General features: G+C 39.8%; 1 protein-coding gene across 6 annotated transcripts in view; it reads left to right on the plus strand.

Annotated features, from left to right (window-relative positions):
• Positions 1 to 25,147, plus strand: part of COL3A1 (collagen type III alpha 1 chain) — a 96,844-nt gene that overhangs the window by 48,752 nt on the left and 22,945 nt on the right. The window contains exons 7-31 of one of the 6 annotated variants that reach the window (XM_019523073.1): positions 533 to 586; positions 719 to 772; positions 2,105 to 2,158; positions 2,290 to 2,343; positions 3,827 to 3,880; positions 4,340 to 4,384; positions 4,647 to 4,700; positions 7,917 to 7,961; positions 11,410 to 11,463; positions 12,629 to 12,727; positions 12,836 to 12,880; positions 12,986 to 13,084; positions 13,768 to 13,821; positions 13,996 to 14,103; positions 15,432 to 15,485; positions 15,619 to 15,717; positions 18,687 to 18,740; positions 19,611 to 19,709; positions 19,903 to 19,956; positions 20,073 to 20,126; positions 20,879 to 20,932; positions 22,552 to 22,605; positions 24,024 to 24,068; positions 24,192 to 24,290; positions 24,389 to 24,496. In XM_019523073.1, the coding sequence (XP_019378618.1) occupies positions 533 to 586; positions 719 to 772; positions 2,105 to 2,158; positions 2,290 to 2,343; positions 3,827 to 3,880; positions 4,340 to 4,384; positions 4,647 to 4,700; positions 7,917 to 7,961; positions 11,410 to 11,463; positions 12,629 to 12,727; positions 12,836 to 12,880; positions 12,986 to 13,084; positions 13,768 to 13,821; positions 13,996 to 14,103; positions 15,432 to 15,485; positions 15,619 to 15,717; positions 18,687 to 18,740; positions 19,611 to 19,709; positions 19,903 to 19,956; positions 20,073 to 20,126; positions 20,879 to 20,932; positions 22,552 to 22,605; positions 24,024 to 24,068; positions 24,192 to 24,290; positions 24,389 to 24,496 (1,647 nt within the window). The remainder of the gene's footprint in view (positions 1 to 532; positions 587 to 718; positions 773 to 2,104; positions 2,159 to 2,289; positions 2,344 to 3,826; positions 3,881 to 4,339; positions 4,385 to 4,646; positions 4,701 to 7,916; positions 7,962 to 11,409; positions 11,464 to 12,628; positions 12,728 to 12,835; positions 12,881 to 12,985; positions 13,085 to 13,767; positions 13,822 to 13,995; positions 14,104 to 15,431; positions 15,486 to 15,618; positions 15,718 to 18,686; positions 18,741 to 19,610; positions 19,710 to 19,902; positions 19,957 to 20,072; positions 20,127 to 20,878; positions 20,933 to 22,551; positions 22,606 to 24,023; positions 24,069 to 24,191; positions 24,291 to 24,388; positions 24,497 to 25,147) is intronic. The other 5 variants (XM_019523074.1, XM_019523075.1, XM_019523076.1 and 2 more) reach the window with 5 other exon arrangements.

Consider the following 25,147-nt stretch of genomic DNA (forward strand, 5'->3'; position numbering starts at 1 on the left):
CCCCCCCCCCCCCCCCCACACACACCTTTCCAGACCTGCCAAACTCCCCCGTTCTTGACTTCAGCTGCCCACACCTTCTCCTGGCAAACAGTGAACATTGCACATGGCAATCCTGATTCAGTTTTAGGTGGCCTAAACTAAGATGCCTAAACCTGAGCTAAGTCCCACAAGTGCTTGTTTGCACCCTTACATTTTAATCCATTTTCCATTAATAACCTTCCAGACTCTAAACTGATGTAAACATTAACAATATGAAGCATTCTGGTAAACTGGAAATTCCACTGCGTGTACAGTGGTACGTTACGTGCACACTGGGGCTTGAGGATTTTGATGTAATTCTTAATTCACTGCAGCACTTTCCATTCACATTCCTCATAGGTTTATTTCAACTGATTATTTGATTCTGTAAACTTGCTTCTTTCTAATGGTCCAGTCATGGTTCTGAATTATTGTATTTTTTTAAGTCACTGTAATGAGTGCCAACCCCACAGAAAAGAAACCAGTGATTCTTATGTGTTTTTCTACACAATAGGGTGCGACTGGATACCAAGGTTCCCCTGGTGAGCCTGGACAACCTGGCCCTGCTGTAAGTATCAGGTTTACATTAGTATGCACATCAAAATTCTGCTACTTCTGGCTTTACTAACCAAAATGTCCACCTTGCTTTTTAAGATTTTATTTCATAAATTACTCAGGGGAATTCAACTTTTTTTTTCAGGGACCTCCAGGCCCAGCTGGAATAATTGGCCCAGCTGGCCCAGCTGGAAAAGATGTAAGTTCAATATCATTCATCCATTAACAAACCACTAGTGACCCCTAAACAATTAACTACAGTGTTACTAAAACAGATGCACCAGGGTGTTTAATGATTTTTGTGCTACTGTTTATAATCCTCCAATTTCTAGATTTAGCTGTATATATAGATGTAAAAATTTGCTCTTGGGTATAAAACGTCTCTGCTCCAAAAGAATAATAAGAATCTCAGGCACTTTATTAGACTACTGCAAATAACACATAGGAACAAGAAGTGAAGACAGGACAAGGTGACTAACTTAGCAGATGTTCTAGTCTTTCTTTGCTGTTTTAGCTTAAATTGTAGTTTAGATTGTCATTCATGTGTTAGGAGATTTACCATGCTTGTGCTGTCATGAAGTTGCAGGTTTTCATGTGTGTTTGTCAATTTGGTGATCTCTTTTGGCTGTTCTGAGAAGACAGAGGATTGATTTCCACAATGGTTTATCTTGCATTAACGTTATTAAAGATCCAAGGACCAGTGCGGCTAATGGAAGACTCCCATTAACTTCAATGGATTCAGACCCTAAATAAATGAGTAGTTATAAAGATAAGACACAGATTACTGTTAATATATGCCTGAAATCTGGTTCTGAGGTTAAATTTGATTAATTAAAAATCAGTTATCTATTTTTTGAAAGACCAGAGTCTTTAATCCCTTTTAATCTTTTCTCATTGGTAATAAACATCAGCATACAGTGCTTCACCATCATTTTTACTAAAACTAGCTAGAGGAAGTCTAATTCATGTTAAACAAGGTGTTAACTTTATTTCTGAACTTTATGAAGTGCTTCAAATATTTAAACAATTTAATTTTATATTGAAATTAATTTTACCCTGGCCTATACTGATGTGACCTTCTCCATTGGTATTAATGGGAGGTCCACCTCAGTATTTCAGTTTGTTTCGTCATGTAGGGCATTTTTATATGTGTTTCTGATGAAGCGCTGTGAGCTTTAATTAGCAAGCTGTGCTAATTAAAAGTACCTGCACATCGCATGTATCAACCTTGCTGCTTGTCCCCATGCTGATGAAATAGTGCTGGTGACCTTCAAACTAAAGCTCATTGGATGTGTTTTATCTCAAAGTGCACCACCACCATTTTGTCAGCACGGAAATGCATGGCGACACTGATACACATGATGCACAAGGCTGCTGGAGCATTTCAATTTCCATGCTCCAGCAGGCTTGATTAATTGAGTCTGCTCTGATGTGCTGGCTCCCTGCATGTGTGTAGGAGCCCATAATGTTCATTGCCAATAACTGAAGTAATAAAAATTCAAGACCTCGCAACCCCTATATGTTTCCCTAGGGAGAACCTGGAAGACCAGGCAGAAATGGTGACCGTGGATTCCCTGGACCAGCGGTAAGAAAATGCTCTTTCAGAATCACAACTGATCTTTTGTTGGTGATTTTGCATTTAAAGTGTAAGTCAATACTGAACATGGTATTTAATACATAATAGGTTGCAAAATAACGCACGTGTTTTATGTTTAGGGCCACAAAGGACACCCTGGTGTGCCTGGAATGCCTGGATTGAAAGGTCAAAGAGTAAGTATTAGTAGTTTTCAGTCATTTACTCTAATTAAACCCTAAAGTCTCATTCTCCCTTTTTGCTTATAGTTCCCTTGCTAAAGATTTTAAGGCTTTTAGATTATACAGTCTGGTTTCTGTATGGCAAAAATCACTGCTTCCCTAGCATTTAGTTCCAATGGTCAGTCACTGTTCACCATGTACGAGTTAATTTTAATTTTCATATGTCTGGCTCTAGCTGCTGATGCTTGAAAAATATAACAGCACAGGCCTTGTTAAAAGTCCCCAACCAGTAGCTTCTATTAAGGATGGGAGAATGGGGCACCACCCACAATCGCTGACTTAAAGGAGACATAATCAGTGTTGTAATCATATGCTAGTACGATTTGGATAGGCACTAACAAGAGACAGTATGAAGATTGCAATACAAGGCAAAACATATTCTGTCCCTATAGGGAGTCATATAAGTTGGTAGCATTTTAAATGTGAACCTGTTAATTGGCACTCATTATTCTAAAAACTGCTTCTGTAGTAATTTGCATTCATATTAGACACACAAAATTTAGGCATGCAAGCAAAGGATTGTGTATTTTTGCTCTTACTGAACTAAAATAATTATACATGAAAAAATAAAGAAAATGAAATATTAAAGAGCCAGTAAATTAGTTTTAGGTTTAGAAATGAATGTGAATTTGATATGAAACATTCTAGAAGCAACAGAAATAGAAGTTCAGAGAAACCTTGCTTCTCAAATAGCCTTCCCAGAGATTATAGAAGCAGATACACAACAAGCATTCTTGTTTCACATAATGCAAATGCAGACATGTTTTTTGCTGGGTTATAATGATGGTTTCATATTTTGATCTCCTTAAATAATTCTGTACAAATCATTGGTTCAAAATAAATCTGAAAATGACTTGACAATTGGGTCATAATAAGTCGATACTCTTCTCCTAGGGGGTCTGAAATATTTGAGCTTTAACAACAACACAGTGGTAAAAACTCTAAGAAAATATTGCTGTCAGGGTATTGTAGTATATAAACCTTTTTATTACGAGACATAGGTATGACTTAAAAATTAGTATATAAACATTCCCTCCCACAGAAATTTTGGAAGATTCAGATCTGAGCTTTTTAACTGCAACTTATTTTAATATTGGGTCATTAAAGATCTAAAATTCCAGATGTGAAGATTTATTAGAATTTTAGCAATGTAAGACAGATATCCTCAAACTACAGTACTCAATTTGTATTGTTACGCTACTGTAATTTTTAACAACAGGTTTTATTAAACTTCCATAGGTTTTTTTCACATTACTATTTGGCATAATGTAAGCCATCTATCTGCAATATAAGATATAAAGTTAGTCTTTTCAAGGAAAAATAAATAAAGAATTACTTTAGTATGTACTTGAAGTTCAGTATTGCTTAAGGATGACCAAGTTTTCAAGAGTACGAATCAGATACATATGTATTCAGATATTTTATCTTGTTTCCAAAGGGCAATGATGGAAAAGACGGTAACAGAGGAGAAGCTGGTGCTCCTGGTCCAAAGGTAAAATAACCTTGCCATTTCCTATGGAAAATATGTAATTTTATGCTGAATTGTTTGTTTTGCAGCTATGCTTTCCATATTATGCTTTTAGTTTTATTTATAAAAAAAAAACTTAAGCTCTAAATGTTCAGTCTGATCATTTCTTTTTATGTCCCTGACTCAATAAAAATAGTCCATAATCCCAGGTAATTTATCTGCTATTACAACACAGCAGCTATGATTTCCTAAGAGTAAAAATATAATGACAGACCAAGTCTTCCTAATATTGTATGCCTGGACTTGTTGAGACTTCTCACAATTTACTGATATAAGACACTGAGGACATTTTGCACCTCACAGAAGGTGCTGAATGGTTGGGATATTTCTTGTTACTAAGTGTCAAATCAACAAAATAACATGTATGAACTACTGTATTAAAAGTTAATTTTATCATAACATGGTATCCTCTTCATATAACAGGGTGAAAATGGTCATCCTGGAGAAAGTGGATTGCCTGGGGCAATGGTAATTTCTTTTTCAGTATATTTTATTTGGAATTTTGAATAATTGGTACGTTTTCTGCTTTTCAATGCTGACTGTCTTCATTCCTTTCCTCATAAAGGGCCTGAATCTGCCACTGTTACACTGAGTGATATTTATCCATGCAGAAATATGTTTAAAGAAAATAGGGCTAAAGAAAAGGAAATTTAAAGATAATAGTGTTGTTGCTTATTACATAGTGCATCTGAGTATCAAAACCATAAATCAATGTCTTTACTTTCTTTAGGGTCCAAGAGGTCCCCCTGGTGAAAGAGGAAGACCAGGAAATCATGGTGGTCCTGTAAGTAGTTAGGATAAAAATACAGAATTACTAATGTTTCTCTTGCAGAAGTAAACAGGTCTTCATAATGCTTTGTACACATAAAGTGTAAATTCCCTGCTTCAGAGACCTTTAAGTCTAACTTACACAGAGAACAACAAGCAATGAAAAACACCATGGAAAGGATATGACAAACTATATACTGTATTTACCCAAATCCAAGACAACTTTTAATTTAAAGCAGTGCCCCAATAACTGGATTCTAGACATGTAAAATAATAAATTTGTTATAATTATCCATGTCTAGAATCTAATTATCAGAGTGTGGTCTTAAGTTTGTACCCCCAAAGCAGCGTTGGAGGCAAGGAACCAGACCTGTGCTCCTTGCCCCCTTCACCTTGCTTCCCCTGCCTGCCTCCCCACTCATGCTCCACATGTCTTTGGCTGCTCCCCTGCGGCCTGTCTCTCCTGCCACTTGCCCCGCTGGTGCCAGCCCTCCTGATCCCTGTTCCTCCTGCAACTTCCCCATTTGGCCCTTGTGCCTGTGCCTTCCACAGAGGATAAAGCTAGACTGTTCTCAGTGCTGGCAGATGACAGAGCAAGAAGCAATGGTCTCAAGTTGTAGCAAGGGACATTTAGGTCAGATAGGAAAAACTTTCTCACTAGGAGGGTAGTAAAACACTGAAACAGGTTACTCAGACAGGTTGTGGAATTGCCATTCTTGGAGGTTTTTAAGAACTGGCTAGACAACATTTTGGATAGGGTGAAGAAGTTGGGAATGGTTCTGCTTTGAGCAGGGGGTTGGATGGCCTCCTGAGGACCCTTCTCACCCTCATTTTCTATGACTTTAAAATTATAACTCTGTTTATGGCTCTGGGACAGTCAGTAGTGGCATTGGCTCCAGCCTGGCCAGGTGGGGAAAAACAGCAGCAGCAACTCCAGGCCTGTACATGTTGGGCCAGAAAGGCTGGAGGTGAAATAAGCAGTGGAAGGCAAGGGACTAGCAGGCAGGTGGCAGGGGAGCAGGCTCTGTGGTCTCCACTGTTTTGTCTCCCCCATGCTTCCCCCCAACCTGCACACTGCAGGTCACCCTATGTGCCCCCACGACTTTGTAGTCTCCCCAACACTTCCCTTGCCATGAGCCACTCTGACGCATAGCAGTCAGCACCTCAGCTCTGGCTTCAGCCTCAAACCCCAGGACTGCCTGCCTCAGGCCATAACTTGCATATAAAAGAAAGCATTTCCCCTGGCATATTGACTGGGGTAAAAAGCCTCATCTTGGCTTAGAGTAAATGCAGTAGTATTTCCAAAGTTATCATATAAAATTACCAGATCAAAAGGTAAATGTAATAATTAGCTTGATACACATTTTTACTCTATGCCTTCATACGTTATGCTTCACCACCCCGCTCTACTGTATAATTTTGAGAGGAAAAGTTCAGCCTAAAGTAGAAGTCAGCCCTAAAGGCTTAACATAATAAGTAGCTGCAGAGAAGCAAAAGAGGCTATATGGTATCCAAGGTCAGGAAGATACTCACTCCAGTCTTAGAAGTGAGCAGGGGTCATGATTAACATTATTTCATAGACATTAGGGCTGGAAGGGACCTCAGAAGATCATCAAGTCCAGCCCCCCAAAGGGCAGGAAGTCAGCTGGGGTCATAGGATCCCAGCAAGATAAGCATCCAGTTTGCTCTTGAAGGTGTTCAATATAGGTGCTTGAACCACCTCCGATGGCAAGCTGTTCCAGACCTTGGGGGCTCGGACAGTAAAGAAATTCTTCCTTATGTCCAGCCTGAAACAGTCTCGCAGTAGTTTATGACCGTGTGACCTCATCATCCCTTGGGGCACTTTGGTGAACAAACGTTCCCCCAGATCCTGGTGGTCACCCCTGATAAACTTATAGGTGGCCATCAGATCACCCCTGAGCCTGCGTTTTTCCAAGCTAAAGAGCCCCGTGGCTCTCGGCCTGTCATTGTAAGGTTTGTTTTCCTGACCTCTGATCATGCGCGTGGCTCTTCTCTGGACTTTTAACTAACGTAAAATCTAAGAGAAGAATATGTGCCATATATACTAAGCAATGAAGTTGTCTGTCACATCTACAAAATAGATGATAATTCTCAAATGATTCCTGTTATTGTTTGGGGTATATTTTTTTAATAACACTTAAGGGTATTTGTACATGCCACAGGGGTTTACTTTGGTTTAATTCTCCCTAAATTGAAGCAGTGGGTATTTAAAAACACCACTTCAATTTAGGGTGAAGTAAACCCCCGTGGCATGTTGTATACAAGGGTTGGGCCCAACCCTTACCTGCCTCTCCAGTGGCAGGGCGGGGAGGGCGAGCTGCCGGCACGCTGAGCAGTCCCTGAGCTGCAGGGCGGGACTGGTGCTTCCCTCCACAGCAGCGGTGGTGCCCCCCAGGTGGCACTGGACCTAAGTGGTCCCGGAGGACACCACAGCTGCAGAGGGAAGCACCAGGCCACCATGCAGCTCAATCAGGCAGGCTCCAGGAAGAAGAAGAAAAAAAAAAAGGATCAGGGTCACTTTTTTTTTTTTTCCCTTCAGTGGAGCCTGCCTGCACAGGCTGCCACCGGGCTGTCTACACAGGCTGCCTGCACAGCCCCTGAGATGCACAGGGCCTGGTGCTTCCACTTATGGCAAACTAAACCACCTCAGAGATGTTTTATTTTGCTGCGTCCCAAAGTAAATTTAACGTACATTATGCCACCGACATGTGCAAACAGCCTGCCATTAAAGCGCATTGTACCATCAACACATGCAACCAGCTGCACCATTAAAGCAGTGCAAAAGGGCATTAAGCCATTTTGAAGGCCAATTTTGTGGCATGTGCAAATGGCCTATGTCTCTCTATGGTTTGTAAGTTACTGTAATTTTGAAATATGTAGCTTTGTTTGCTACTTTATTAATTCAATCTAAGACAAAGTCACACATCATATTTTGGGTTAGCCCTGAATGAAAGATTTTCTGGTATCTAATAGCACAGCAGAGGAAAAGCATAGCTGGTAGGGAACTTTTGGGTAATAGTTAATTATTAAGAAAATAGTTAATTATTAAGAACACATAGCTGGTGTATTCTGAGTTCCTTAATAAATAAGAAACATAGGAAATGTATTAGGCATAAGGAAACATAACTTGAGTGTCAATATCCTTGTTTAATGGCTTTTTACATTTTGAAAAAGAACACTCGATATCTGATATGTTTTATTTTTTCTGTAGGGTGCTGCTGGTAAAGATGGTATCCCAGGAGTAGCTGGTCAACCTGTAAGTACTTTCAACTATTCTCTTATTTTAATTATTACATTGATAAACTGCTGCTTCATATACTTGATATGCTAAATTTATGAATACATAAGACCACAAAAAACCCATACTGAGACCAACAAATAGTCCATCTAACCCAGTATCCTGTACCCAAGTGTGGCAGGGGCAGATGTCATAGAGGGGGAGAACTAAACCAGATATAACTAGAGTGATCTTTCCCCTATTCAGTACCCTTCCTGATATCCACCATTATAGTTTAGAGATGCCAGAGGAAACATCTCCAATCAGTCTGTTCAATAGCCATTAATAGATCTATTATACATGACATTATCTACCACATGTCATGGTGTGTAAATCTATTTGGTATGTAAGTCAACCCCATATTTCTGATCAAAAAGGTTAGGATTTTCGTAGATCCAGTGTATATGTCAACCCACATTTTATAATGATCCATTTGTAAAGAATTCCATGTACAGTAAGTATTCTCTTGTAGTGGGAAGAATTCAGAAAAAACAATCACTGTCATGATTGTTTCTGATGACGGTCATGCTAACTACCACCAGCTTTGAGTTACATACAATGAACAATTTCCTGAACACAATTTAAAAATCCTCAGTCATTTTCTTCATTGGAAGTGTCAGCCCCAAACAGTTCCATCCAATCATCCAAATGGTTAATTTGATCATTGTATGGGTCCTTCACATCAGAAGTTTCAGTTTACATTGGAAGTTTCATGTAAATGTTCAAAGATAAATGAACTTAGAAACATTTTTTTTTATTTCAAAGTAGTGCTATGGTGTATAAGTCAAGGTGGAATTTTAAGGGTAAATATTTTGGCTTTCAAACTTTGACTTATATACCATGAAATACAGTAGTCTCCTTTTGAACCTGGCTAAGCTATCTGCCTCTATTACCAACACGGTCATAAATTTCACTAGGTTTGATTCAGTTTATGAATTAATGTCCCACACAACACTATAGGATGCATGCACATACCTATATGTTTGTTTATTATTATAATCGAAATATAATGCACTTATTTTGAATGAAAAAGAAAAAGAAAATAACATAAACATGTCACTATATATGTGTGTGTGTATACCCTAATACTTCTCAAATTATAAATTTATGAAAGTAGTGAAAACTTTTATATGGACCAGATTTTGATCAAAGAAAAATCCTAGAAGAATGAGAAAGTTTACCATTTTCTCCCAAAAAGGAGGAGGATAGAGCTATATTTTGGCAGGAATATATCAATATTCAGTGTAATATTGCAATCAGTGTAAAACATCCTTCATATGTGTGGTGCTCCATATGGAATAGGGAAATGTTGGACAGAACCTGGACATTAGGAGTAGGTGTCTAATGACTTTCCATAGCATTCTACTTGTGTAAATCTTTGGGATTTTCCTTAGAAAAATGAATTACAATAGAATCAGGTCTCTTTTTTTCACTAAATAATTTTTTTGATGATGGGGTTTGTCAGAGGAACCCAGGGGTATTTTATTCCTGAGGATCCAGAGTCTGCTATAATTGTCCTAACACTTTAAGTTTTCCACAGGCTTTAAATGCCACACTCAGAATTGTTTGGGATTATATGTAGAAAACTTAACAATTAGAAAATCACAGGTTCCTAACAAATGCATGGGATTTTTCCCATATAGCCTGATAAATGGTTCTAAATTGTTATTTTCCAGCCACTATAAACAAAACAAGTATGTTGCCCATTCTTCTGTCTTATGCACACACATGCGCGCGCGCGCACACACACATTAAAGTGAGCCATTAAATATATATTTTTACTTGACTTTATTACATTACAATCAAATAATTCAATACAAACACATTTGATTCCAAATTAGGAAGAGGGAGGACACAGGAAACTATAGGCCTGTTAGTCTTACCTCAGTCCTGGGGAAGCTCTTTGAGAAAATTATCCAGGAGCACAACTGCGAGGGACTAGCATGGGAGTGTATGCTTAGGGGCAACCAACATGGGTTCATCAGAGGCAGGTCCTGTCAGACCAACCTGGTGGCTTTCTATGACCAGGTCACTAAATCCTTGGATGCAGGCGTTGTGGTGGACACAATCTTTCTGGACTTTAGAGAAGCCTTCGACACTGCCTCTCACTCCATTCTCATTAAAAAATTAAGCAACTGTGGTGTCAATTCCTACACGGTCAGATGGGTTGCCAATTGGCTTGAGGACCACACCCAGAGAGTGGTGGTGGATGGGTCATTTCCGACTCGGAGGGATGTGGGCAGTGGGGTTCCGCAGGGCTCGGTCCTCAGGCCCTCACTGTTCAACATCTTCATCAGCGACTTGGACAAGGCGGTGAATAGCACCTTGTTCATATTCGCAGATGACACTAAGATGTGGGGGGAGGTGGGCATGCTAGAGGGGAGGGACACGCTACAATCAGATCTGGACAGGTTACAGAGGTGGGCGGATGAGACTAGGATGGGTTTCAACACTGACAAGTGCAAGGTACTGCACCTGGGGAGGAAGAACCAGCAGCATACCTACAGGCTGGGGAACTCCCCTCTCGCCAGCACAGAGGCAGAAAAGGATCTTGGAGTCATTATTGACTCAAAGATGAATATGGGCCGCCAATGTGGGGACTCAGTCAGAAAGGCTAACCACACCTTGTCATACATCCCCAGATGCATCACGAGCAGGTCCAAGGAGATGATCCTCCCCCTCTATGCGACCTTGGTCGGGCCCCAGTTGGAGTACTGCATCCAGTTTTGGGCACCGCACTTCAGGAGGGATGTGGACAACATGGAGAGGGTCTAGAGGATGGCCACCCGCATGATCAGGGGTCAGCAAGGCAGGCCATACAAGGAGAGGCTACAGGATCTGAACCTGTTCAGCCTCCACAAGAGAAGGTTGAAGCCTTCTGTAAACTGGCCAAGGGAGACCAGCAGGCAATGGGAGAGTCCCTGTTCCCCTGAGCTCTACCAGGAGTAACAAGGAACAATGGCCATAAGCTGACAGAGAGCAGATTCAGGCTAGATATCAGGAGGCACTACTTCAATGTCAGGGTGGCTAGGATCTGGAACCAGCTTCAAAGGGAAGTGGTCTTCACTCCTACCCTGGGGGTCTTTAAGAGAAGGCTAGATAGACACCTTGTCACAATCATCTGACCCCAGCATTCATTCCTGCCTGTGGCAGGGGGTCAGACTTGATGATCTGCTCAGGTCCCTTCCGACCCTACTAACTATGAAACTATGAAACTATAAAGCTTGACTGGGGATCACAAAAGTATAGATGTGATACCTTAAGGCCATACAAATTTCCTCTTCTAGAGCATGGCTTATGTTTTCCAAGTATTTCCTTAATTGCATGACAGAAAAACATTTCACACAATCAGGTTTATTTCTAAATTAGAATACATTGCAGATGATCTTCACTTTTTGCAATATTAACATTGTTCTCTTTATTTCAGGGGCCCCCCGGCCCCCCTGGAACTCCAGGATTCACAGGCCCTCCAGGTTTTAAGGTATCTATTCAAACTTATTTTAATATTTAATAAATATAATATTGAATATTATTTTAATATAACTATCTAAGATGTGTTGGTACATTTTTTACTACATGGCTCTCACTGTCTGACTACTGTTACATCAATTTGACTCATTCTGATAGCTGGTGTGTCCTGTACATGGGAGGCGGTAAATCCTGCTACGTTTCCCTGAGCCTTCCCGTTGAAGTCTGCTCATATAAATGAATGGAGCAGGATTTTGCCCATTGTTTAAAAACTGTCTCATTTCTGCTTGCATTTTGGATATTTAATGATGGTTTTAAGGACTAGGCTGTCATGTATTTTATGTTGTGTATAGGACAACTTCTCTGTTTCTTTTGGCAGATTGCCATTACTAATTATTCTGTCTGTAAGGTCTGATATTTATCCACATTTAGATACACTGATAGTGTAAATAATAAAATCTTCCAATTAGTATTCTGGTTATTTATTTTGTGTCCCTCTAATGTGAAGCTAAGCCCATCACATCACAACCCTGTTAACAGTTCCTTTTAATATCCTTTTTCTGTTCTGAAACCACTATTTATCCCTCCTTTTCTGGACTGGCTCTGCTTCTCCATGTTAAATATACAAATAATATATTCCTTTTCCTATTTCTTGTCTTAAGTAACAAGGGTTAAATCACAGCGTTGTTCTTCTGCACAATATGAGATGGAGCTATGACAACCTGGTAGTGGAACACTCAGAAGGCAGGGTAGATTTACACCTTACAGACTAACTAAATAAGAGAGGAATATAGCATAAGCTTTTCTGAGCCCAAGTTCACTTCATCAGCTGCTGTGAAATGACATGCACAGAGCAGTGCAGTTTTCAAGTATTCTGTCTATACAGCAAAAAGGAGATATAATGCCCCATGGTGTATTACAGAGTATGTGCTCACCTGTGTTCTTCAGGCCTGTAACACATTTTACCAGTTTCTCTATCCAGCAATATCTCCAAAGCCTGCCATGCTAGCCACTTGGCCTTTTGCACTTAGGAGATATAAGTGTCAGTGTTTTGCCATGATTGAGCAACGATTTATGTAGGGAGAAACAGGTATACAGATGAATATATTCTGTTAAGGATAGCCCTTGGAACAATACTAGATTACATTCAATTTATTCTTACACTGTCTTCCTCATAGGGTGAGCCTGGTCCTCCCGGTCCCGCAGGGTCAAGTGGTCCCCCTGGAGCAAGAGGAGAACCTGGTCCCCAAGGTCATATTGGAGCAGTTGGTCCTCCTGTAAGTAAAAATATCTCAAATGGGCTTGGAAATATTGTGTACACTCATGTCTGCAAAGGGCTATGAATTCCTTTTGATATAAGGATAATCATTTCTTATTCTTTCCAGGGCCTTACTGGAAGACCTGGAAGCTCAGGTCCTAAAGGTGAAGTAGTAAGTATTCTGCCACATTTTCATTATTTGCTGTTTTTGGTGGAGTTTCAGTTTTGATTCAGGAGCCCCAGTTTGCTCATGTAAGATTCCTTCCTTCCCATCCAGGGCCCTTCTGGTATTCCTGGTGCTCCTGGATTAAGCGGAGCTCGTGGTCCTCCTGGCCCCCCAGGTGTTAATGGAATTCCTGGAGCAAAAGGCCCACCGGTGAGTCTCCGACATGCATTGTACAAGTGTACATGACAGGAAGAAATGGCATAGGCTATTCTATTACCATTTAAAATACCTTTGAGTATGTCCCATTTTTTGAGATATTAGAATTTATTATGCCATTTTTTTGCCCTAGCATATTATAATTATTTACCCAACAAATCAGAAAAGCATAATAAAACTAAAATTTTGGTAACAGTATCATATTTCAATACAAGGAAGGCAAAATCTGCCATTTTATGATCACAAGTATTGAAATACATATATATGTCTGGTTTGAGGCATCTATGTCTGGATAGTAACTTGAATCCACTCCTAGCTATTCTGCAATAACATAATAACATAATAAGTGCCATACTACATCAGACCAAAGGTCCATCTAGCTCAGTGTCCTGTCTCTGACAGTGACAAAAGTGGATGTTATAGAGCGAGCACATTGAACCGATACATCTACAATTTCTGTCCCCTATTCAGTACCCTCCTGGCATCCACCATTATTGGTTTCAAGATGCCAGAGGAAACAGTTCCAACCATTCTATAAAAGACAGTAAAAAACAGTTTGTTGTTCCGTAGACAGAAACATCATAGAAGTGAGCTGTCCATTTAAAAAGCTGAAAGTTGTTATTGTTGCAACCTTACTACAATATTCTGGTGTTATGTAGCATTTTTTTTCTGTTTAGGGTGAACCTGGTAAGAATGGTGGAAAAGGGGAGCCAGGTGCAAGAGGCGAGCGTGTAAGTGATTTTTCTAAAACCTTTTCTAAAGTTTTAGTACTTCACCATATTTTCTAGCCTTCATGTTAACAAGCCAAATCTTGTTATCTTAAACCCTGACCAAACTTCCACTGAACACAGTGGGAGTTTTGCTTCCATTAATTATACTTTCACTTGTTCTTGTTTTGATACTAGGGTGAAAATGGTTCTCCAGGATCTCAGGGTCCCCCTGGTGAAGAAGGCAAAAGAGGCAGTAATGGAGAGCCAGGGGCAAATGGTTTACCTGGTACACCAGGAGAAAGGGTAAGCTCCTACAGATCACTATGCTAAGTAGATAAATCCTGTGAAAAATAGGATTAGGCATATACCAAAACTTTGGATTCAGACTCCCCATTTTAGAGGGAAATTTGAGTCTAGACCCATACTGAATCAGACTTCCATAAGGGAATACCCCAAACACTGGGAAATATCTAGCCATGATATAGTCCCAAATGAGACATGGAATGCACAGTTTGGGTCAACATTAATTTGAAATTAATTTAAATAACAATTTATTGTCAGTTAGATACTGATCTTGGAAATAGTGATGTTCCTACCCAAGACACTGAACAAAGAACAGTAGAAAACAGGAAAATATAGTATGACATGTAATAAAGCATGCAAATAGAACCTTAATCTACCTACAACTTGTAGAAGATGACTTTCTGTAAAGTAAATGGAAGTCTAGTAGATAACAAAGACTCTAAAATGAATATGACAAAGTTTGAATCCTATAAAGTAGGGTCAATTAAACCATACACAGGATCATTAGCTAATTATTCTGCCACCAGTTATTTAGCCATTATAGTCTAGAGTTTTTAATAGCAAGGGTGTGTAAATTATTTTTTAAATTATTCAAGCAAAAGCAAGAGTGATAATTTTGTAGTCATTTTAATTTCCTATACCTAAGTAAAACAAATCAAACAAATATTGATTCTGTTTATGTTTGCTAGCCTGGTAATTGAATTTAGTATGTGAGGAAATTATAAGAAAATGATGGAGATGCACAGTAAAAAAATAATAATAATAAAAATAAAAATAAAAGGATATTGCAAGCATGAGTTGGCTCCAAAAGAAAAATATACTTTAAAAAGCAGAAAATACTAGTTAATGTCATTAAAACCAATGTGGCTGCAGACCTTATTTCAAGAAAGTGGAAGTATTTTACGTAACCTTTTCTGGTTTACTCTTTTTGTTTAAAAATTTTAATATTTTAAATATAAAATATCAAATTCAATGTCCATGGAAATCAATTGAATTACTCCCATTGACTTCATTGGGCAGTGGATTAAACTCAAATTGCACAGTATAAACAGCGGGGGGAAGCTACCTGGAGTCTTTACAACAATAGTGACATATCATTTCCATTAATCTCTTTTACTAAATATTTTTTTGGAGCATAAGTAAATACTGCTGGTTGAGAAACATGGTAATTTGTTTTTATAAAGTTTTTAAAAATATGGAGCCACTTGGTTTAAAGGAAATCTACACTTATTTCTTCAACAATCCACAATTTTGTACTGCTGCTATTAACCTGGGTTGATGTTATGCATTATGAGCAGCATTAAAACATCTGCATTCTTTTTTGGTAGGGTTCCCCAGGTTTCCGTGGCCTACCCGGTAGTAATGGACTTCCAGGTGAAAAGGTAACATATGTTCTTTTTATATAGTGCCAATTGTATTTTGTACAATCCATGATGATTATTATCATGATAAGAGTTTAAATTATTTTTTTTTACGTACTGTAGTTCCATAATATATTTTTCCAAATCAATTAAGGGTCCCCCTGGTGAACGTGGTGGTCCAGGACTTCCAGGCTCACATGGACCTCAAGGAGAACGTGGACAAGATGGTAACCCAGGTCCTCCAGGACTTAGAGTAAGATCAGTTCTTTATGTCTAGCATTAAGATAAGCTGTACTTTATTAGAAATTAGTGTGATGGTTCTGCAACCAAATTTGAAATGCCAGTAATAATTACTTTTTGTGAATACCACTAACTGTGACTATCTATTTTTTGTCTTTTAAATTAATTGCATGTGCCTCTGGATTTCCATGTTACATTTAAGAATGCAAGAAACAAGGATTTTTTTTTGGGGGGGGGGGTGAGATCTTTTATTGAACCTACTTCATGGCTGGAATAAATTTAGACAAGCTTTTGAATGAAAGATATTTGTAGAAACCCCTTAAACAAGGTCATTTTAATAAACTTTCTAATTCAGCTTTTCAAGCCAAAGAAAATTAAGTAACAGAGGCTGCTAACGAATGTTAAATAAAAAGCCCTGTGCTTTACCAGAAGAAGCAACACATTAGTTTGACCCGGCTCCACAGCATCTGCATAAATTCGGGAGCTTTGGCAGAGCTTTTGGCACTTGTATCTAATAGCTGATTCAATCAGCTATTAAATAAAAGTACCAAAAAAGCCCCACTAAAGCACCCAATATATACAGATGTTAGGTGAACTGGGTCCAGCTAACTCAATGCCTCTTTTGCACATATGCTGGCCTCAGCATGGGAATACGCTGAGTTTAAAGTAAAGTGTTGTCTGTTTTTTAGCAGCTGTAAGCAGCCAAAATAAATTGCATAAAGATTAAAAATTGTTGTTCGGGTAACCCTAAATTGTATAGGGTTTGCCCACCACCAGTCTTAATTTCATAGAATCATAGAACCAGAAGGGACCTGTAAGATCATCAAGTCTGGTCCCCTGTCATTGACACAAAGTTATTGGGCTCAGACGAGCTCGACAAGGTGCCTGTACGCCTAATCTTGAACAACTCTAAGGAGAACTCGCTGCTGGGAGTGTGTTCCAGATTCTGGTGACCCTTACAGAGAAAAAGCTCTTTCTTATATCTCGCCTGAATTTACCCTCCTTTAGCTTATGCCCATAGGTCCTCATCCTCCCCTGAGGTGCTGTCCTAAAGAGTTGCTCCTCTAGATCTCGATGCTCACTCCTGACATACTTGTAGGCAGTTATCAAGTCACCTAGAGATAATTTCAATTAACTCTTAAATGATTTAAATATATTTTCAATTACTCCAAATAAATGGAATTTATTATCTTTCTCTCCACTGCACAATCTGTGCACAGGGAGTGCCTGTAACTAAGTATTACATGCCTAGATGAGCAGTAGGCTCCAAAGCAGTTACCAGCTCCTTCCAAATAAACATGTTCTTGGCTGCCATGGTTCCCCTGATTTACCTGTGGGAGGACAGGGTGCTATACCTTGTGTTGTTTCTGGGTTTCTGAAAGTCTTATGAAGAGTTTAGATTATGGATTTGCATATAACGGTTTGGATAGGGATGATCCAGCCTCAGGCAGGGGTTGGATTAGATGAGCTCCAGGGCTAGGGACAAAAATGACACATAAACCAATATTAGTGATTGGCAACTGATTCCAAACTGTAGCACAGCAGAAGTTCAATGCACATAAACCACTTTCAAAATGACCAAAACCAGTTTAAGATCAACCTGGGTAGAAGTACCATCAGATGTAACTGATTTAAGTTAAATCAGTTTATTGAACTTCCCCTCCAGATTTAAGTTATCTCACAATCCCCCAGCATTTCAGAATGTTTCACACCACCCCGGCAACCCCTGTCACCTCGAGTAGGGTGGGCAGTCTAACCTTGGCCCAAGTTATCTGCTCCAACCAAGCAGAGATGCATGCTGTAGTGGCCCCCAACTTCTGGCCTGGGCCACTGCAGACTCATGGCTGCATTTCCAGAATCAAAAGTGAATGTCTGTTCACTTGCCTATTGGTTCAATATACACTGCTTAGACTAGCCTGCAGAGACTGAACTGATTCAGCCTTGGGCTTTTTGACTGTCTGTACTTAGCTCAGCAGTCCCTTCCAGCCCTGCTTCTCTACAATTTCTATGATTTCTATATTTGGTCAGTGACTGATTAACTAGCATTAATATGACCCCTTCACAGAGCATTCCTTCAGTTTATGTTGGTATTTTACATGGAGTTAAATCCATAGAATTCAGAAGACTCCAAAGTGCTCAGGATATGTCATGTTACATAGGATTTGTTTCTATATGAACTACCCTGGCAGAATTTTCTTTATAGTCTAGTTATAGTTTTTCTAATTTTATATAAAATGTATTATTTATGCATTTTTCCTGTTATAAAGCCTTTAGTATTTGCAACTCAGTGAAAATGTGTTGTTTGGCAGGCTTTAATAAGCCATTCAGAGAAACTGTAAGGCATTAGATATATAAAGCAGTAACATTCGATATATTATATTGAGAATTGCTTTTTATAGATAATAGCTATTTCTGAGTTCAGAAGTCAGCAGACATATTTTCTGCACAGACTTTTTGGGTAGAAAGAAAGTTTTTATTGAAATGAATAGTATCAACTTAATGCATATAGTTAACAAGAAAAAAAATTACAGCTTTGTAGATAAAAAAATGAAGGCTAAAGTTATTTACAGGACTTAATGAAAATGGTTATATTGCTTACTTTTGTTATCTACAAATACTTCCCCTCCCCATCAAAAGTGTGAAATAATAGAATTTTAGAGTGTGTGTATATGTGAATTCAGCCCATCAATACTAGGAGTGAAAATTTGTCTTGGCTGCCAATATATATAAAATTTGCTTTGGATACCTATATATAGATATCCAAAGCAAATTGTCATTCCCGGTATTGATGGGCTGAATTCCTATTAAATGAGTTATTGATCTGTTTGTCCCACCTTAGAATTTTTTTTTTTTTTTTGGGCCTGAATTTGACTTATGAAACTGGCCATTTAACCCAGCAGAAAGGAAAGATTTCTCCACAGAATGTAATTTAACATTATTATTTTTAAGTAAAAATGGACATATCCTTTTCTTCTAATCCAGGGTTTGACTGGAAGTCCAGGAAGCCCAGGAGCTGATGGCAAACAAGGACCTCCAGTATGTACTTTGCACAAATCTTATGCAAGTGTGTTCTGTGAACTTGACACCCCACATATATACCAGATTCTTTAGCCACGTTATGCCGTAGCACAGTAGTGCTCAACCATTTGGCCCCTTGGACCAAATGAGTGGCAGAGGATGGTCCATGGACTAGTTTGAGCTCTGCACACCAGGATCAGGCCCTGGGGCCTGGCAGCACCAACCCCCTGCCCCATGCACCAGGATCTGGCCCTGGAGGCACAAGCACCACTTCCTCATGCTGAGATTGATCCCAGGGCTTTGGCACCACCCATCCTATCTGCACACAGGGATTGGGTCCAGGGAACCTGGTACTGCCCCTTCACAGTCCCACACTCTGAGATTGGGCCCTGGAACCCAGTGCTGCCCCTGTATGCCAGTATTGGGCTCAGAAGCCTGGCATTGCCCCTGCCTAGCCCTGCAAATTGGGATCAGGTGCCCAGTTAAGTATGCAGGGCTCCCTATGTGTCTAGAAATTTGTCAGCAAGGGAGTGGTGCTACTGCCCCCCCACCATCAAAGGTCCAGACCCATAGGGAGCCCCACAGACCAGATGACATAACATTGTGGCCTGGGCACTGAGCAATGAGGATCCCTCCATAAGTATATCATTTTATATGCTTTTCACTGTAAAGCAGTGTCAAAAACTTATTGCTTAACATTATAATAAACACAGATTACTTTTCCATTCCATTCCATTTCCCATTAGTTGCAATTCAAATAAGTAATAAAAGTTAGCTTAAAATGAAAAATTAACTTGTGTTTTAAGTCAGTCATTGATTTTTCACACTTCACTGTTATTGTTGTTATCATCAAATCTCCCCATGCTTTGACTTCTTTTGCTTTATTAGGGACATCAGGGTGAACCTGGTCGAGTTGGTCCCCCAGGCCAACCAGGTTCACGAGGTCAACCAGGTGTGATGGGTTTCCCAGGTCCTAAGGGTAGTGAGGTAAGTGTGATTTTTTTACTTAAAAAAACATAAACTTAATGAGCCTAAGTGTAGCTCTATAGATTTCAGCGATGTGACGTTGATTTAATTTAGCTGAGAATTAGGCTCTATTTCTTGGAATCTGTCATGCTAGATATGATGCCTGCATATTAAACCTGCATGTTAAATATGGTTTATCTTCTTTTTTTCCAAGGGTATGCCAGGTAAAAATGGAGAAAGAGGTCTTCCTGGTCCCCCTGGCTCACAGGTCAGTTTCTTTAATCAGCTTTTCTTTAGCAATACTGTACAATGCCCTCTGCATTTTCCATCCTTTAAAAAAAATGAACTGCTCCATAACCACAGTATAATTTTGGTTTTTGGTAGGGTCTTCCTGGAAAGGATGGTGAAGGTGGTCCACCAGGTCTCACAGGACCTCCTGTAAGTAGTGTCTAAATAGAGTGTCAAAATTAAAAAAATCTGGAACAGTTGATACATTACATTGTCTGGAAACAGTATATCTGAGGAAATAGTCTTTCTGTGGAATTGATGTTAATAATAAGAGAGGAGATGGCACTGACCAGAGTATGTGCATGAACTCCAAAAAGCATTAAGGTTCAAGAATGCATGTGCCTTATGCAGTGCAGGACAGCCATGACTGGCTTTGATTACCTGTCTGCTCTGTATGGAAGTTGTCCTAGCCATAGTCCAATATCAATCTGCTTCTGTAGTGGAAGCACATGTAGCCCAGAACTATCATAGTACCCAGGGGAGCCCAAAGAGTATCATTATATGATCTGTTCCTCCATGCCCTCTGAGTCACTGGTACAAGGCTAGACCCAGGTTTGCATATTTAGAAGATACTCAAAAATAAAAGACAACATAGTATTTATGAACAATTTGGAGCCTTAGTATTTTTTAAAATAATTTCTATAAAATATTACCAGTATGTTTTTCATCCTTATTTATATAAAAATACTTGACTTGTATATTTCTGCAAGTCAAATCTCTAAGATCAGAAGGTCATGACAGATATAACAAAACCTGATACCTGTAACAAAACACTAATGGTTCATCTTCCTGTTTGCCTTTTTTCCTTAACAGTTTGTGTTTTAGAGTATACGTAGATTGTTTAAGCCAATCCTTTATGTACAGAATGGTGTTGAAGAATTGTATGGCTTCTTTCTTTCCAGGGTGGTTCTGGAGAAAGGGGAGAACCAGGAACTATGGGCCCACCTGGCTTACAGGTATTGTTCATTCTTCTTTTATTGCTTCCAGTATAATATTTTAAAACAAACTAATAAAAAAGGAAATAAATAAATAAACATTTTCAGTAGATCTTATTTCATCATATTTTTAAATGTGAGTGATTGACTCATTTAAAAAGTTAGCCAATCAATATGCAGCAATTATAATATTACTAAGCAAGATGCTTGAGCACTCTCTAAAAATAATCTGGATAGCTAGATGTCTAGTTAGAACTTATTACTTTATACAACACAGCATTCAAGTACTGAAATATTTCCACATTTTTGTATCAACCTTTTTTTCTGTGATTTTAAAGAATAAATAATTTATCTTGGAAAACCTTGACTAGAATAGATATATTTCTGTAAGTTGTCTAGGTAAGTGTTTCTCAACCTCTTTAGACTCAGAGCACCCCTCCATAGCTTTTCTGAATTTAGCAGCACAGCATTTAAAAAAATGTATTTATTTATGATAATTTGTAAACAATAATATGACTGGAAAAAACATTTTTAATAGGTCAACAGGTAAAAATCATTTTGACAGTATGGACTTCTATTTGAAATCTTTCGGATTCTCTTGTGAAGTATGTATGTGTAGGTATCTGTACACTTACTAGGCCTATGCAAAGCTTTGGTCCCCGATTCAATTCAGCGGAGATTTGGCCTGATTTGGTGCCTGAATCTCTGAATCCGAATGGAATCAAAGGACCCTTTAATCTCTCCAAATCAGATCGGAATCCTGAGAATCGACTCAGAGAGATTTAGAAAGATTCAGCGATTCAGACATAGAGACAGCTTTATATGTTTTTTCTACATACCTCTAGGTAGTAGGGGCTCATGAGTGCTGCAGTGCTGGAGAGCATGGAGTGTCCCAGAGGAGCGTGGGGGGCTCCCCAGCATGCTCAGCAGCAGACCTGGAAGTGGACCAAAAGTACTTCCGGTCCACTTCCAGGTCCACTGGGGGGCACACACAGGGGGGCCCCCACACCCCCTCTGGCTTAATGACTGGTGCCTCCTGGGTCTGGGGGGGCACCTGGGGTCCCCCTGCAGCCAATCTCCAAGCTGGGGGGGGCACAAAGGGGCCCCCTGCACACTCTCTGGTAGACCCGGAAGTGGACCAGAAGTACTTCCAATCGACTTCCAGGTTCACCGCCTAGTATGTGGGGGGGCCCCCCATGCTCCTGTGGGACACTGTATCTGCCCCAGCATTGCAGTGATCATGAGCTGTGCCTGCTATCTCAAGGTACATATAAAAAAAGAACTTTTAAAGCTGTGTCTATGTCCAAATTACTGATTCTCTGAATCAGTTTCCAATTTTCAGATTTGGATTCAGCCAAATCAAATCAAAGACAGTGATCTGAATCAACTAATCAAATCTCTGTACCCAATTCAGGCTGAATCTGAATCAGACAGAGCCCATTTTGCACACCTCTAACACTTACCAGTGCCATCACTGCACGGCACCCCAGAACTCCACAAAACACTGGTTGAAAATCCCTGATCTAATTTTTTTTTTCACATATCATCATGAAATATTACAACATATAGCTAAGTCTGTCTAGATAAATAATTATTTATATATATTTTAATAATTGAAGTGGTATCTTTCCTTTGTATAGGGATTGCCAGGTAACCCAGGATTAGCTGGAGAGAATGGAAAACCTGGAGAAGCAGTAAGTTGGTGTTCCTTTTTCAGAAAGAAAGGAAAATCAGAAGAAAAATACATGGGTACATTTACACGAGAGGAGTTCTGCACAACAGACTAATTTGCTGCACAGTAAAGCATCACTGTCTACATGTGCATGGCAATTAGGATTCAGTAGACTAATTTACTGTGCTGCTGGACTGTCCCATCAGATACAAGTGGTATCTAGAACTGCACTAAATTAGTGCACTTAAATGCATGTGTAAACGATAACATCAGGATTAGTTTACTCCTGCTCAAATTAAGCCAGAATATATCCAGTCACCCCTGAATATATTAATTTCACATGTAGACAAGCCCAAGGAGTAGCAATTCCTAAGAGGCTCCCTTCTGAGATTCAGAAAGCCAGTAAGCATGTGTTTTGCAAAGCTGTAATCTATATCAGGCTCCTTCATGCATCAGCACACAGGGGATGATTCATAGTGTCATAGTTTCATAGTTGTAGGGTTGTAAGGGACTTAAGTAGATCATCAAGTCCGGCCCCCTGCCCTGGGCAGAAGTGAATTGTGGGGTCATATGACCTCAGTTAGGTAATTATCAAGCCTCCTTTTAAAGACCCCCAAGGTAGGAGCCAGCACCACTTCCCTTGGAAGTTGATTCCAGATCCTAGCTACCCTGACTGTGAAGTAGTGCCTTCTAATGTCCAGCTTGAACCTACATTCAAACAACTTATGGCTGTTATTCCTTGTTACTCTGGGAGGTGCTCGGGGGAACAGGGTTTCTCCCATTCCCCTCTGGTCCCCCCTGGTGAGTTTATAGATAGCCACCAGATCCCCTCTCAGCCTTCTCTTGTGAAGGCTGAACAGGTTTAGGTCCCGTAGCCTCTCCTTGTAGGGTCTGCCCTGCTGATGGGTTGCTAGTACCAGGAAATGGATGAGGACAGCAGATCAAGAACCCATGCTCAGAATGAAACCATTGGCCAACCCCCACCAGAATCAGTAGAGTAGAGGTGGAGTTGGAAGGATGCAAAGATAATACTCCTAATACAGCCATCATGATGCAGGCAATAATTTTATTCTTAAGTCTTCTTCCTTCAAAACCTAATAAATGATTTAGTAGCTTAAGTTTTAAATTGCTGTCATGCTGTTAGTATATCTGCACTATTAGTGCTGATTCAATTGCCTAATTTCCCTTTTCTACCCACAGAGATAACCCCCTGAAAACAGAGCTAAAATCCAAACTCTTAAACCTGTGAAACCATGATATTTTGACACTATTTCTGCTCCACTCTCTAAGAAGTTCTACATTTAGCATTTTTAGCCCATGCTACTTACTCCTTAACAGGGGTCAGTCAACATCATGGTGCTTCAAATTCTATTTTATCATTTTCAGGGGTAGCACCAAAACTTATACATTTGTAGTTAATTTATGTTTCATTTTAAACAGGGAATAAAAGGTGAACCTGGAGGTCCTGGACTCCCAGGCAGTAAGGTAAATATTACAACAACATTTTCATCATGAAACATATAAATGAGATAATAAATGCTAAATCATAAGGCAAGTTCAAGACAAACATTGGAGACAAAGCAGTAATAGTTATTTTTTTTATCACAGGGTGAAAATGGCATCCCAGGTGAACGTGGTGCACAAGGTCCTCCAGGGAGCCCTGGAGCTAGAGGTGGAATAGGTCCACAGGGTCCAGAAGGTTCCAAGGTACCTACACATTATTCAAATTTTTTACTTTGTGATGTGCATCATTCTGATGTAGTCAAAGTTAATCTTCTTTTTTTACTTTCCCTTTGTACATTCAGGGTCCTCAAGGTCTTCCAGGCCCCCCTGGTGGTCTAGGACCTCCTGGCCTACAGGGAATGCCAGGGGAGAGAGGACCTGGTGGCAGTGCTGGACCCAAAGGAGAAAAGGTAGCAATGATTTTCATCTCACTCTATGCTGTGGCATAATCCACACTTAGAAAAAATGCTCAGTTGTTATGCATTCACTTTTAGCTAAATGTCATACTTGATGCTCATCTGCAATTCCTTTTAATGCTTCTAAAAGTCAGGGTTTTTTTTCTCTAAAAATCAGGATATAGATTTGAAAAAGACTACAGCCTGTAAAGATATAGTGCTAACTATGCTTTTCTAAATTAGTACACACTCTCTGGATGTGTCTACATTAGAGTTGTGCGAAGCTTCAGTCCCTGATTCAATTTGGCAGAGATTCAGCCCTATTCAGTGGCCAAATCTCCAAATCCAAACTGAATCAGAGGACACTTTAATCACTCCAAATCAAATCAGAACCCTCCAAATCGATTTGGAGAAATTCAGATAGATTCAAAGATTTGGAAATAGAGACAGCTTTCAATGTTTTCTCTACATACCTCTAGGTAGTAGGGGCTCATGAGTGCTGCAATGCTGGGGAGCATGGAGTGTCCCATAAGAACATGGGGTCTCTCCAGCATGCTCAGCAGCAGACCTGGAAGTGGACCAGAAGCACTTCCAGTCCACTTCTGGGTCCACCGGCAAGCACACTGGGCCCCCCCCCCCCCCCCAGCTTTTCCCCACCTCAGGGGC

This window comes from Gavialis gangeticus, unplaced genomic scaffold, assembly GCF_001723915.1.
Source record: "Gavialis gangeticus isolate Ggan-Ray unplaced genomic scaffold, GavGan_comp1, whole genome shotgun sequence".
In the NCBI taxonomy this organism is placed as follows: domain Eukaryota; kingdom Metazoa; phylum Chordata; order Crocodylia; family Gavialidae; genus Gavialis; species Gavialis gangeticus.